The 13,702-nt window shown below is 46.3% G+C and overlaps 1 protein-coding gene across 1 annotated transcript in view; it reads right to left on the minus strand.

Annotated features, from left to right (window-relative positions):
- Window positions 1-284: 284 nt before the first annotated feature.
- LOC306739913 (zinc finger SWIM domain-containing protein 6-like) overlaps window positions 285-13,702 on the minus strand; it is a gene marked incomplete at both ends in the record, with an annotated part of 42,672 nt that continues 29,254 nt past the window's right edge. The window contains 10 exon segments of the mRNA XM_079222000.1: window positions 285-1,150; window positions 1,264-1,345; window positions 2,696-2,859; window positions 3,021-3,178; window positions 8,355-8,490; window positions 9,497-9,757; window positions 10,530-10,676; window positions 11,019-11,165; window positions 11,261-11,429; window positions 11,885-12,084. Coding sequence (XP_079078126.1) covers window positions 285-1,150; window positions 1,264-1,345; window positions 2,696-2,859; window positions 3,021-3,178; window positions 8,355-8,490; window positions 9,497-9,757; window positions 10,530-10,676; window positions 11,019-11,165; window positions 11,261-11,429; window positions 11,885-12,084 — 2,330 coding nt within the window.

Below are 13,702 nucleotides of genomic sequence, written 5' to 3' on the forward strand. Positions count from 1 at the left end.
AATAAAAACACACTTCTGTACACATAGTAGTAATAATATTATTAATAATAATAATAGTAATAATGTTTATAACAATAACAACAGCAAGAACAATAATACCGCTTGTGGCTCTGTTGATTTTTTTGTCATCTTTTCCTTTCTCATTTTGCTTCATTCTACAAGTCACATCCCTCGTTTTACTTGTCTATTGTATATGTCCAAAAGAAGTTCAAAAGGCAGACTCAAGTTAATAGAAAAGTACTAGAGTGGAGAGGGGAGCTTTCGGCGACCCCCCAGCCTCACCCTCAGCCGAACCGCTCCCTCACCAGCATCATTAGTTTCTTTTTGCCCTTGTAGATCTGTTTCAGGTTGTCTATGAACTGGGTGAACTGAATGTGTCCGTCGTGCGCCATCATGAATGTCTCCCGGGCCTTGCCCAGGAACTCTATGAACTCGCTGTAGTGGCGCGGGCTGATGTGTGTGAGCCGCGAGTGTGTGGTGTTGATGTATGCCCCGATGGTTGCGTCCAGCAGCTGCCTGAGCGGCGCCTTGTCCAGGGACATCAGCTTCCCAGAGTTCCTGCGGCTGTGCAGCGCCGACACCAAGCCCGGCGTGGTCAGCGTGCACCGCCGCAAAATGTCCGAGAGCACGGTGGCGCACTTCACGCTCTTGACCACCAGGGGGATGACGGCGGCTAGCTCGTTCTTCCCCAGCGAGTGGCTGAGCGCGCAGGCCCAGAGCACGTCGTTGATGGCCGGGTGCGTGTCCTGGTTGTAACTGAGGTTCAGGTGAGCCATGGCTAGCGTCGCCAGCTTGTACGCCCGCATCGGGTAACCACGGTGCTCCATGTAGCGCGCGATAGTGAACAGCTGCGTGTAGCTCATCCCCGTCGCCGCCGCGTCCAGTACAATCTGGTAGGCTGTCTCGAAGGCAATGTGGTCCTTTTCACAGAGTGTAAGAGCAGAGAGGGCGCAGTTCTGGGGGTCCTTCATGGCACATTGCAGGGCGAGGGTGCGGGCGGACGAAGCCAGGTTCTCCTGCTGGTGGCAGTCCAGGTGGAGGCGGACGATGGTGCTGTTGGACATGACAGTGGTGGCCACGATACTGGTGGCTTCTGTGGGGGTGAAGAGGGTGAACCAGCTCTGCATGATGCTGTCCAGTGCGTACACACCTGGCAGAGACAAACGGGACAGAGTGAGGAGAAGATTGGGAGACGGAGGGATTAGATCGAGCGCGTCTTGAAAGAATGAAAACAGAAGCGTTCACGTAGCCAGGCACACTTACCCACTTCAGTGGCACATGTGACTAACCAGCGCACCATCTCTCTCCTCCTCCAGTTTAACGTGGACAGGGTTATTCTCATCACCTGAGGAAGATGGAAAAGAAAGGAGGACTGACAGGTGAGCTGGAGAGGAAATACTTTAAACTTGGAACATCTACAGTAAGGCTGAATGACTGTAAAGGGAAACAGATTGTGTTATATTTTCAACAGCTATGAAACAGGGACTCAAACTTTCTTTCTGTTTCACTTCCCATGTGTATCTCGTAACTGGCTGAGGGACACAGCTGCTTTGAGGATGACAAACACTCAAGAAAACCATCGAAGTAAATACATATATTATACGTATGGGGACGTTAGAGGGAATGTAGTCCAAGAGCAGCTTGGCTTCATACAGCACTACAGGCTTGCTTGACAGACGTCAAGGAATTTCTGCGTAAAAATCCAAATTAAATAAAAACCACCCTTTACAAAGTGCGAAATCAAAATAAAGAATGACTGCAATTAAAATGACGCCCTTTTTCCAACACTCGTGCATTTTCAGAACGCTAAGGGATACATAGAGCTGTATCTGTAATGGCGGTGGACATCTCATGGGAGTCTGGAGGCCTGGTGATCGCGCCGCATGTTCGAATAAGGAAGCATAGCATGGAGTATAGAGCCGTTTAACGTTTAAGGAACAACTGCACCCTGTGGTGCAGATACTGTTCCCTTAAATGAGGGGCGGGCAATTCATTTTCCCAAGGGACATGAGATATTGGGACCGTTGTGGAGGGCTGAACCAATAGGCTTAATTCAATTCAATTAACTCAATATTAATGTTATTACTTTCTAAAAAAAAACCCTTTGAGCCGCTACTGGTAAGAATACATGTTACAATAAAGCTATGAAAATATAAAAAAAAAAATTCAATTACATTTTAAGATACCTTTAAGTTACCTTAACTTTAATTATGTATGGTAAAGACCAGCAATTGATTAACTTTATACAAAAGCAATAAGTGCTTTTGATGTTATTCCAAGACAGTAACGCCAACCCACAACCTTTTAAAATTCATGAACACCAGATTAAAGTCCTCCCATGGACCCAACAGATCTCAACATAAGCGAATCATTATGGCAACACGTGATGTAAACTTTCCATGTATAAAAAAATATTAAATATCTATAATTTCAGGAGCTTCATAGCTGTTTCTAAGAATGACAGTAACCTCACAGGGACATGGTTTGAGTAAAATATCATGCCATGTAAGTCTGTTTGGTTTTGGTTATCTTTTGTCTCTAGACTCAAATGGTCATTCTGCTCAACCTTAAAATTAGCACGGCCTGCTGTAACACATGCATACAATTTCATACAACCTGACAGCTTCCTAAAAAAGGTGCCAATGAATATACAGCTACACCCGGTTTGACAAACAGTGTGGGCGTGTTCCCGTACCTGCAGTCCCAGCTCCAGAGAGACTTTGAGAAGCGTGATGTCAGGCAGGCTGTCCATCAGAGTGGCGATCTTGAACGCATCTTGTGCCAGTTTGAAGATGTGAGACGAGGAGTGAATGTTTTTCTGGATGGACTCCAGGACTGTCTCCAGCCTGCGACTGTCACCTAGAAGGGATTCGAACAGAAGGAGCGCTTCAGACGGTTGCTAATGCTAATAGCCTTCCCTAACATCGAGTGAGTTAGCAGCATGGCCCTTTTTTTCTTTCTTTCTTTCTGTGTGCAATATTCGTTTTTTCCTGTGTGTGTGTTTGCGAATATCTCCGCACCTTTGGCAGCAGTGAGCATGGTGGAGGCCAGCTCACACTGCTGAGACTCTATGTGGCTCAGGGTGAACCAGCGCGGGTAGCGGTTGGGCACCACTGACACGATGTGGTGGGGTCGTGACAGGTCACCGGACGAGGCCGTCGACTCCAACACCGGCAACCTGAGGGAGAGAAAGAGAGAGAGACAGAAAATTAGATCCACGTGAATGCTCATTCTTAAATGAGCATTCAACAGAGCATGAAAAAGCATAGCGCTAGCATAAGAAAGACAGAGTGGCAGAGAAATAGAGTGAATGATAATCAAAGAGACACCAAAGGTCCACGAATCATCAGAATCCCTGTGAAATCAGACGGACAGAAATACTGTACAGACGGAGAAAGTCTTCATTATGATGGTCTCAAAGTGACTTCAAAATGAAAATGGCTTTAGTGATCACAGGGGGATTACACTTCACCTATTCCTGCAATTTACTCCAAAGCCTACTATCTAATCACCTAGAAACCAAGGTATAATTAGTATTTTCTTCACTCTAATTGGTCATAATGAAGTCAGAGCCGTGCAACACCTGCTAGTGGATGAAGGGGCTCCACTAGTCTCTCTCTCCGTCTCTCATTATAATAATACTGACTGGGCCGAGTCTTCACCAGCACCACCACCATTACCACTGTGGCCGGCTCATCTCCTATTCTGCTTCACTTCACTTCACTTCACTTCCCTCCGCTCCCACCTCAGTTTCAAAGGTCTCCTTTCCTTCAGAAGACAGCACCAACCTGGCCTTCTCTCAGCCAATCACAAAGCTAATTGAGTCCATGGGGAAATTAAGGAATTCACCTTCCAGCCCCGTAAGGCTGGACACACATCAAACAAATACCGACACACATGAATGAAGAGTGCCAGCACACAGACACACAGACACACACATGCTCAGATAGGCACACACACAGACACACACACACACACACACACACACACACATACCTGCCCTTTTTGAAAACACATCAAAGCAGCCCGGTAAACGCAATGTGATGCTAAATGCCAGTTTCAATTTCAGAGCAAAGTGCATGTGATATTGTTGCCACCCGAGTGAAGGCATGCGCGAAAACATCCTCTTCTTCACTCGCTTGTTGCCCAAGAGGGCACATGCGGGGCTCGATGCTCAGAAAAAAAAAAGAGAGAAGGTAAGAAAAACCCAGTTGAGATGCGTGCGAGTGTGAACACTGACACTTGGTGTGAAACGGAGGTTTTAAGAAGCCGTGGAAACAGCCAGGTTCATTCCACACTCACAGCTAAAGAGCTGCTAAAAGCCTCCACCACACTGGGGCCTTCTGGAAGATTCCTGGTGTGTAGCAAAGCTAAAAAAGAAAAGGTTCCCTGGGTAAAGATGGAGGCCTCATCAACATTCCTGTCTTTGTTTGGTTTTCACCAGAGAGCCGGAGGCCTCCATTGGATCGGAGCTTGAGAGGCCTGGGTTGCTGAAAAATAACCTCCTCTAAATGTTGAGGAGGAAAATCCATAGTGGGCTATTGTTCCATGAGAAACAAGCAAAACATATATTTATATAAACCATGAAAAAATCCTAATGGACCGCTCTGAAGCATTCAATCTGAGCACAAGTACAGTGCATTGTGCATTCCCATTGAGGAAGCGTGTAAACTACTGCAAAATGGTGAATGCTGGTTATAAAAATGATCAACGCAATAATGTGTCGCAATAACACGACACAAACACTCAACTCAATGACAAGTGTGCTTAAAACATCAAATTGAACTTGTATGTCTTCACAGCATCCATGTCTGGATATTATCAAGGCTATACAAAACACTAACAGTCGGCTGGAAGAGGCAATCGATCCTTTTGCAAGGCAGTAAGGGAGGTGGATGGGGGGCACTGTAAGCACCCTGTAGCACCCTGTCCTGTCTGAAAAGCAGCATGGCAGTACTCGTCGTACCAATATTCGAAAGGTGACGACCTGAAGGGGTTCTGAAGGGGACCATGGAAGGGAAAGCGAAGAAGAAAAAACGAGACGTTGATAAAAAGCAGCCGAGACAGATTTGAACCTAAATCCAGAGGCCCTCGGGGAGCTCTGGTCAGCGTCACCACGACGACTGACCTCTCTACCGCACGCTCCTTTCCCCCTCTGACTGTAAACACGCTTCACTTTTATAATCCATCAAGCCCACATCTATCAGCGAAGTGTCACATCCCCTGGCAGACGTCCAACTCTTTACACAAACCCAAAGTTAAAAAACCCTTCATAACGCCTGACAGCGGGGATCAAGTCCCGCATGACCCCAAAACCTAGCCCCTCATTTTAGTTCACCCCTCTCAAGTGCCGTGGACGCTTGAGATGACGTCTGCTTCGGGTGAAGTGCTTCTCTGTCATTTTGGGGCGGCTGTAGCTCATGGTAACCGCAAGGTCGCCGGTTCGATCCCTGGTCTCCCCATAGTTTGCATTTCGAAGTGTGAGCAAGAGCTCCCCGGGCGCCTCACAGGGCAGCACACTGCTCCTTCATTAAGGATGGGTTAAATGCAGAGAAGAATTTCCCCAAGGGGATCAATAAAGGATACTTTCTTCTTCTTTTCTTTCTTCTAATCTAGGGAAATAGCCTTTTTTTAGTTTTTTTCCGAGGCGTCAAACACATTTTATGAGCACCGAGGGGTTGTAGGATTTCAACTATATATACATATATATTTATTTTCTTCTTAAGAAATACAGATTCTAATGATATTGCTCCAATTTAAGTTATTATTATTATTAGTAGTAGTAGTAGTAGTAGCATTATCATCATCATTCAAATTATTCATTCAAATGATCTGTGTGTGTTTGTGTTACAGTGTGTCCCTGAGTACATTGAAGTTCAGTACTTATGGACGCATTTGAGGTACTTGCACTTGAGATGCTCGAGTATTTCTACTTGTTGCTACAACTGCATTATATAAAACTCCACAACATTTCAGAGGGAAACTTTAGTAGCTTTCTTTTAACCATTTCATCTATTTACTTTTCAGATAAGGGTTCTATATATGAGCATATAGTTGGTTTATAAAATAAGATGCGACACTAAAATTATGTGTTGCATTTAGCTTCACCTCAACCAGATGCTGCTGAAATGCTGCTTACATGTTAAGCATCAGTAAAGATACGTTATTAATTGAACATTTCAAATGCGGGACTCTTATTTGAAATGTAGTCTTGTTTTTAGGGTGGTGTGGCTACTTTAACTTTGGGAAATAGTTAAAATATTGCCTCCACTTTTTCATTGTATTAGTTTATCCGCAAAATACAGTTACAATATACAGCGCTTTATAGATTCGAAGATTATGGATTAAGCAGCGGATCAAAGGTTGTGGAATACAGCGAGGATCTAGATTCATTAGCATTGGAAGACTCGTATCTCAGATGGAAATCTCATATGCAAACAGGCGGCTGGGATTTGTCCCTTTTGGCTTCCAAAGTGTTGCAATAAGGACAGTCTCTGGCGAGGCAGCGAGTTTCTTCTTCTTCTTCTTCTTCTTCTTCTGTGGCTGCAGTCAAATTCTGGGCAGTGCGTGAACCAGTAGGCAGCTCCTCTGTTTTTGTGTTGGCCGCTCACACCAAGCCATTGCACAGCATATGCTGCTCTCACACACTTTAATTAACTATATGCACAAACACACACATGCACACACTTCAAAATACTGGATATGCATTTGTGTATAGAGGCCGTCAGACTTTCTCGCATTAAAAAAAGAAGAAGAAAAAAAAGAAAAGCTGGGTTGAGAGCAACGGCGAAGGAGAAGACAAATAGAGAAAGCGAGTTGAAAAGTAAGTGTGTGTGTGTGAGAGAGTGTGTAAATGAGAGAGGGAGACTTTCTCCCTCTCTCCTTGTATCAATGATAGTGTTATAATGGGTCCATTAAAATAGCCCTGGTTCTTTTACCTCCTCCTCTATATTTAACTGTCCGCCGTCCCGTGGGAGCGGGGAGGTATATGCTATCATATTACACTACGCTACATTACACACATTCATTATGTGCTGAGTAGACACCCCTGGCTCCCAGGAGCACCCATAAGTGGCCATATTATTCTAAATCGCCGGTTTCACACCACAGGAGTGAGGATGGAGGAGGCGAGGAGAGGAAACGGGGAAGGTGAAGGGAGGTAGCGAGGCAGGGAGGGGAGCGGCTGACTCAGGGAAAATGGTCTGGGACTCGGGTTTGGAAGCAAGGGGGGGGGGAGACACCGAGCGGTTGGACATGCAACCTTGAAACCACACAGCCCCTTCCATGGGAAAGCCAATCGTGTTGTTTTCAACTCCTGACTCCTCCTAACTGGTTAAGTGGCAGAAAGTGTGAATGATGCGTTTGTTGTGCCTTTGTTCCACATTCGCCCGACTGTGACACGCGATGGTACGAGCCAGCACTTATCATTCATTCACTAATCATTTGCCAGTTTCTCAGCGTTGGACTCTGAGAAGCTTTGTAGAAACACAACAAACATCCTTCCCACACTGCCCTCTCCCTGTTGGCCCTGTGTGTGTGTGTGTGTGTGTGTGTGTGTGTGTGTGTGTGTGTGTGTGTGTGTGTGTGTGTGTGTGTGTGTGTGTTTGTTTCTTTCTCATTACAGCCACACTAATTACACTCTCATTAATGTAATTAATATTCACTGATCCAGCTCCCACTAGTCACAACATCAAAACACAGCAGCGCAGACTGATTAACACGCATACACATGTACACATTGTCCAGAGATGAATACAAACATGAGCTTAATATAGAGAGATCACATGGAAAAAATGCACAGTCAGACCCACAAACGGGGCAGATTCACAACTAGACACACGTAAACACACAGACAAAACGCTCTGTCTTTTCCGAAAATAACCACGATTCAGCCACGATGACTGACTCTAAAGTTCGGGACGAGCATGCAGAGGTCTGCACAGGAACAGGAGAGATCACAAAATGTTACTTTGAAGCAAGTTACTTTAGTCACAATATATAATAAATATAATAATACGTTTCAGAGTTGAAATCTGGACACATCTGAATGTGATTCTCCAGTTTCAGGTGGTTAAAAGTCAGATGATCACATTAAATTTGAGGTTTTAGTCTTTGCTTTACAATGCAACCCGCCTACATGTTTAAGAGTTTTCCGTAGTAATTTTTTTTAAAAGGCTCCATTAGCCCAAACTTGGGAGAATGTATTTAATCCGAAGACCAGCATTTAAATCTTTACATAAAAATCAATTAAATGTGATTCAAAAGGTTTTGACAGGATGACATCCACCCACACACACACACACACACACACACACACACACACACACACACACACATACACACTTAGGACCTACCGCATGGCTCTCAGTGCAATTTTGTACGCCAGTTCAGCGTCGTGAGGTAGGAGAGAGGTGAAGAGATAGCGGGCAAAGGTGTGCATGGGAACACTCTCTCTGTGGACGATCTCTCCAAGGCCAGAGTACGGACCAGCTGCTCCAAAAAGAAAGAGAAGACGGGGGATTGGGGGGTTGTTTTTAATAATGGAACAAAAGAGGTGGAAGAAATTCAATACAGAATCCTCAGGTCAATTCATGTTGTGGTATAGTATTAAGGTTTAAGGTATGTATAGCAGACAAAGGACAAGTGTATATTTACTTTGTTGTGTATCAAGTTGTGTTTTTTTTTTCCATCGCACACCAAGGAGTCACTTATCCCTCGTAGCCAGGAAGCGGCAAAGCCACGCGGCATTAAGACAAACTGTGATGTGAAAAAACCATATGGTCCTGTGTGTGCAGACTGCGTGTCGCACTCCCTCCCATCCCCCCCCACCCCCCCCACTCCCCCCATCTCTTCCTGCACTTCCCCTAGTCTCTGGTGGGTTATTTTAAACCCCAACAGGCTCCTAAGCCACAGACCACATCACACAGTGGCGCGGCTGCAGCCTCCAGGGGCCCGCAGAGGCCTCAGAGCCTGGTGCTCTATTTGCGACGGAGCCAGAGGTGGGTGGTCGCGCCGGGGCAGGGCTGGGGTTTGCGTGGGGACTGAGTGGGGTTTGACTGGAGGCCGAGGAACTCCTCCTCCTCCGATAACCAAGCCGCCTCCTCCCCCCCTCCCCCTTCTCCTCCTCCTCCCATAACCAAACCTCACTCTGCTCCAGCCCCAGTCCTGTAAATGTACACACTGCTGTGTGTGCACGCATGTGTGTGCTGACACAATACCCCTGGTGTTACTGTGTAAAGAGCTCATTTTGGTCTGGCCCAGGGCAGCTCAGCCTCTATTTGCACCACAAAATGAAAGGATAATAAATAGTGAGACAGAGCCCAATGTGTTTTTTCCTGTTTTAGCAAGAATGTGTCGGCCCCAGTGCGTGGGAGGGAGAGAAAGGAAAGACAGAGGAGGGGTGTCTACGTGTGTCTGTATGTGCCGAGACTGCTGGGAGATGTGAATGAAATAAAAGGGACAGTAAGGGTGGAATATTATCTGTTAGCTCCCTCACCCTCGAGCAGAAAGACGGCCTGTTTACGGAAGATTTTGACCAGCGAGTCGTCCAGCTCCACTTCCTGCAGCTTGGCCAATAGCTGCTCTTCGTTGCGACACACCTTCTCTTGAGCATACAGCCCGTCAGGCATCACCCGCTGCTGGCCCAAGCCAATCAGAGCCGTCTCCACCGCCAGCGCCACGTACGATTCGCCGTCCCCCAACAATCGCTGCACGGGCATTCGCTGGAGCTCCGCTCGGCTTACGACACTGGAGCAGTCTGCGGAGAAGAGAGAGGAAAGTTAGATAGCTGAAACAGGGTCGGCATAAAGTGCCCGTAAATGTCTGTGTTATTCTCTGAGGTTTCGGACACTAGATGAGTTTTGTCCCATATGGTAAACCACTGTGTCAGTCACATAGCAGAGGTTTGAACGCAGCGACCATCCAAAATAAAAGACCAACGCCTCAAGGGCATTCCTCTGTTCAATTGTCTTCCTCAGAGGAGAGGGCTATTTCTGAAAAAATACATGTGAGGACTGAGAGGCATGTTAAGAGAAGACAAAGAGACTAAAGGTGAATGTGCACTTAAACTATGCTAGAGTAGAGAAATATGAAAGACAAAATACGTCTTATAATGCAGCAACATAGACTAAAACTGACTCTTGTATATTAAAAATAAATCACTTTGAATAATATACAGCATGTTGAACAATTTATATTGTATAAACATCTGTGTGTAAATATACAAATGTCCATGTACTTTTTCTTCCGTGATGATAGCCTTGCTCATTTGGTATAACGCGATACTTTAAGTATTGCTTTCTGTGTGTTGGTTAGGATGCCCTTGTGTACAGTGTGTTATTACACAGCACAAGTCATATAAATCATATACAAATCATACAGTACAATGTGGTAATAAGGAAGCGCAGACGGCTTTGTGCTGGCTCAGAACGTATCGTTTCTTGTGCTGCCATAAAACAAAGGCCATATTCAAGTTGCACATGTGTAAATGTGTTGCATTCAGTCTGCCAGGTACTGGAAGCCATCAGCACCTGAGAGGTCTAAGCAAGTGTTGGAGCCCTCGTCTCCCCCTCGTCCCGACTCTGTCAGGGTGCTGAACAGGGTACCGATGGGATCCAGGGGGTGTCCCACCCAGCCCTCCATGTTGGTGATGGAGGTATGGCCTTTATGGAGCAACTCTGAGACAAGACGGAGCAGATAAAGACACAGTTAACAAAAGACAAAGCCATGTACTTTTAAAACACATACATTTATCAAGATCCTTTACGAAAAAGAACAATTGTAAGAAACGCTATAAAATAATCAGACCTATATCAAATTAAATGAATAGGACAGTGAATACAAAATGGAACGGAAAGAGGTGACACCATTTTTTCCCACACTTTTATATTCCCCTTTTTGCATTATAGGGTATTTATGTATGGGACGGATAAAGGATGGTGGTGTTTATATGTTTAAAAAAAAAAAAAAAAAAGTGAGAATGGTCTGCTAGATGATAAATAAATAAAAACTAGCTTCACCTTTCTTGTGTCGACGGAAGTGCTCCATTTGCCTCTGCTGTTGCCGCCGTAACGTGTTCACTACGGCGATGGCCAGTCGGAGGGCTTCCCTCGGGTAGCCGTGCGAGCGCAGGGCGTCCACCCTGGCGCAGGACGTTGGGACGTGTTCTGAGAGGGAGACAGAGTTTAACTCACACTATTCTCCGCCGCCTCTCCTCTCCTGTGCACGCGCTCGGTGCAACTTACTGCGCACGCCGACTCACCGTGCCACAACGGCCAGCCGCGCGTGTCAAAGAGGGAGCCCTCCTGGTTGTCATGGTAACAGTAGTTGGCATAGAGGTCACTGGCGATAATGTGCTGGAGGTGTCGGTCCTGCCAGTGCAGGTCACAGGCCTCGATGGCCCGTGTGAACACAGTCCTGTGGGGGCGCATCTCTGCAGGAGGAGGAGGGGAAGAAGTGTGAGAAGATGGCTCACAAGCATGGTTGTTTGGTTTGCTTTTTATTCGTGAATGCCCAAGCATTTTAACATCTATTAATAATACGTCAAGTTTTTTTTTGTTCAGTTACGTATAATTACTATAAACAAACATTTCCATCAATGACAAGATTGGCACCGGCTTTTACACTGCAGTTGATCTGCTGGGGCGTTACAAACATTGAGAGAGGCTGTTTTCTGCTCAACTGCCCGAAAGCTTCGACAGTGAACGGGCGGCTTGGGGAAGATCCCCTCCAACAGGTTGATCGGGTTTAGTGAAGCAAAAGAAAAACCAATACGTTCATCCCAAGCGTGATGTTTGGGATGAACGCCGATGTTCCGCCTCTGATGTTTACGCGCCTCTCCCCCTGAGATACGTTACAAAGTACATGTGTTGTTGACAGACATACAAAAACATGTCAATCTCTGACCTTGGTTGCCGTGGGCACCCTGAGGCAGTGAGTGGGTGAGGTTGGGCAGCTCGTTGCCGTGGTTACCGTCCTCCCAGGGGCAGACGTCCACGCTGTTCCATCTGCGCAGCTGGCGCAGCCACGAGGACTTCTGCTCCGCTTTGCAGTGGGGGTTCAGTACGATGCACATCCACAAGGCACCTGGACACCCACACAAACATAAGCACACGCACACACACACTTTAGTCAGCTGCCCTACTTCCCAGTGTGTGACAGTGACGTCAGCAATAAGTCATGCAATGCAGGCAGGTGTGTTTTTTGAGAAAAATTAAAATCCTAAATACAGTCATCATGCAGCAGAACGCTGGAGGCAGTTTTTCAAAGATGTGCAGCATTCATAACATTCTTTCTTGTTCTTTCGGTGCACATTTTGTACGGCGCCGCCATCTTGCACTAGAATACAAAAGTCTGTGAAAACAGAGAACTTAACTAGTCCCGAGGCAGCGCCGACTGCACACACATCATTTTGGAGTAAATTGGAACAAACAGAATATGAAAAGTGGCTAAGTCTCTGGGGATGCAAGCACATTCAGGGATTTTACTCTCAAGACTGCTAGAGGTGTGTGTGTGTGTGTGTGTGTGTGTGTGTGTGTGTGTTGGGCGTATGCAAGTGTTCAGAGGCGGAGAGAGTTTGGGGGGGGGGAAGGACGAAGACAAGGACAGAGACAGAACACGAAGGGAGAAAAAGAATACAAAAGAACAGAGGGAGAGTAGAAAATAAAAGGGAAGTTGAAAATGAAATGGGAGCGGAGATGATTTGGACGAGGAGACATGGGTGAGGACAAGTGAATGAGGCCTGGCTTTGTGTCTGGTGGAGAGCAGTAGCTGCTGCTCAAAGAGGAGAAAGACAAAAGAGGGGGAGAGGGAGAGGGAGAGCGGCGCCGAGAGGCAGCATTCACCACACATCAGGGGGAGTGATAAGGACTTGGGAAGAAGGGTTTGAAGTGTGGACTTCAAAGAGACTGTACACACACACACACACACACACACACACACACACACTTCCAAAAATACGTGGGATTGAAACAGATGAGATCACTGCGCTGTCCTCACAAAGTGCAGAACAAGACCAAAGGGAGGAAAAGGAACATCATCATCAACAGCAGTAGCAGCTATAGCAGAAGCAGCAACATCAACCAAGACATTAAAGGGAAACAACAAAGACGGGAGACAAACACAACTGCCGTGCCGGTGACGGGCTTGTTTTTTTTTTTCACGAGGAAGTGTTTTGCTGTAGGTGCAGCACATCTGTCAGAAGGACTCCACTCTATATCAAGCCAAGCGACGGCGTGGCGAGCGGTGCTCTGTCACATCAACTAAATGTGTAATGTGAAGTGTTTCAAAACATTACGGAGGTCATAATATTCTGGGTTTTGATGAGGCGCGATGTGCTGCAATAAACGGCTTGTAATTCACAAAGACACTCTTGCCGAGCTGCCAAAGCTGCATTCGCAGTGAGAGGGAGAGACTGGGCTGTGTGTGTGTGTGTGTGTGTGTGTGTGTGTGTGTGTGTGTGTGTGTGTGTGTCTTCATGGGCTGTCTTGGACACAAAGGACAAATAAACAAACAAAAATATGAGCGCGTGTGTGTGTGTGTGGTTGTGTGTGGTTGTGGTTGTGGTTGTGTGTGTGTGTGTGTGTGTGTGTGTGTGTGTGTGTGTGTGTGTGTGTGTGTGTGTGTGCCTGCCTTTGTCTCTCTGTCTGGGTTCGATCGCCCACCTTGCTAAATCTGTCCGTGCCTGTGCATACTGTAGGACAGC

Source organism: Taurulus bubalis, assembly GCF_910589615.1.
Source record: "Taurulus bubalis genome assembly, chromosome: 8".
NCBI lineage: Eukaryota > Metazoa > Chordata > Actinopteri > Perciformes > Cottidae > Taurulus > Taurulus bubalis.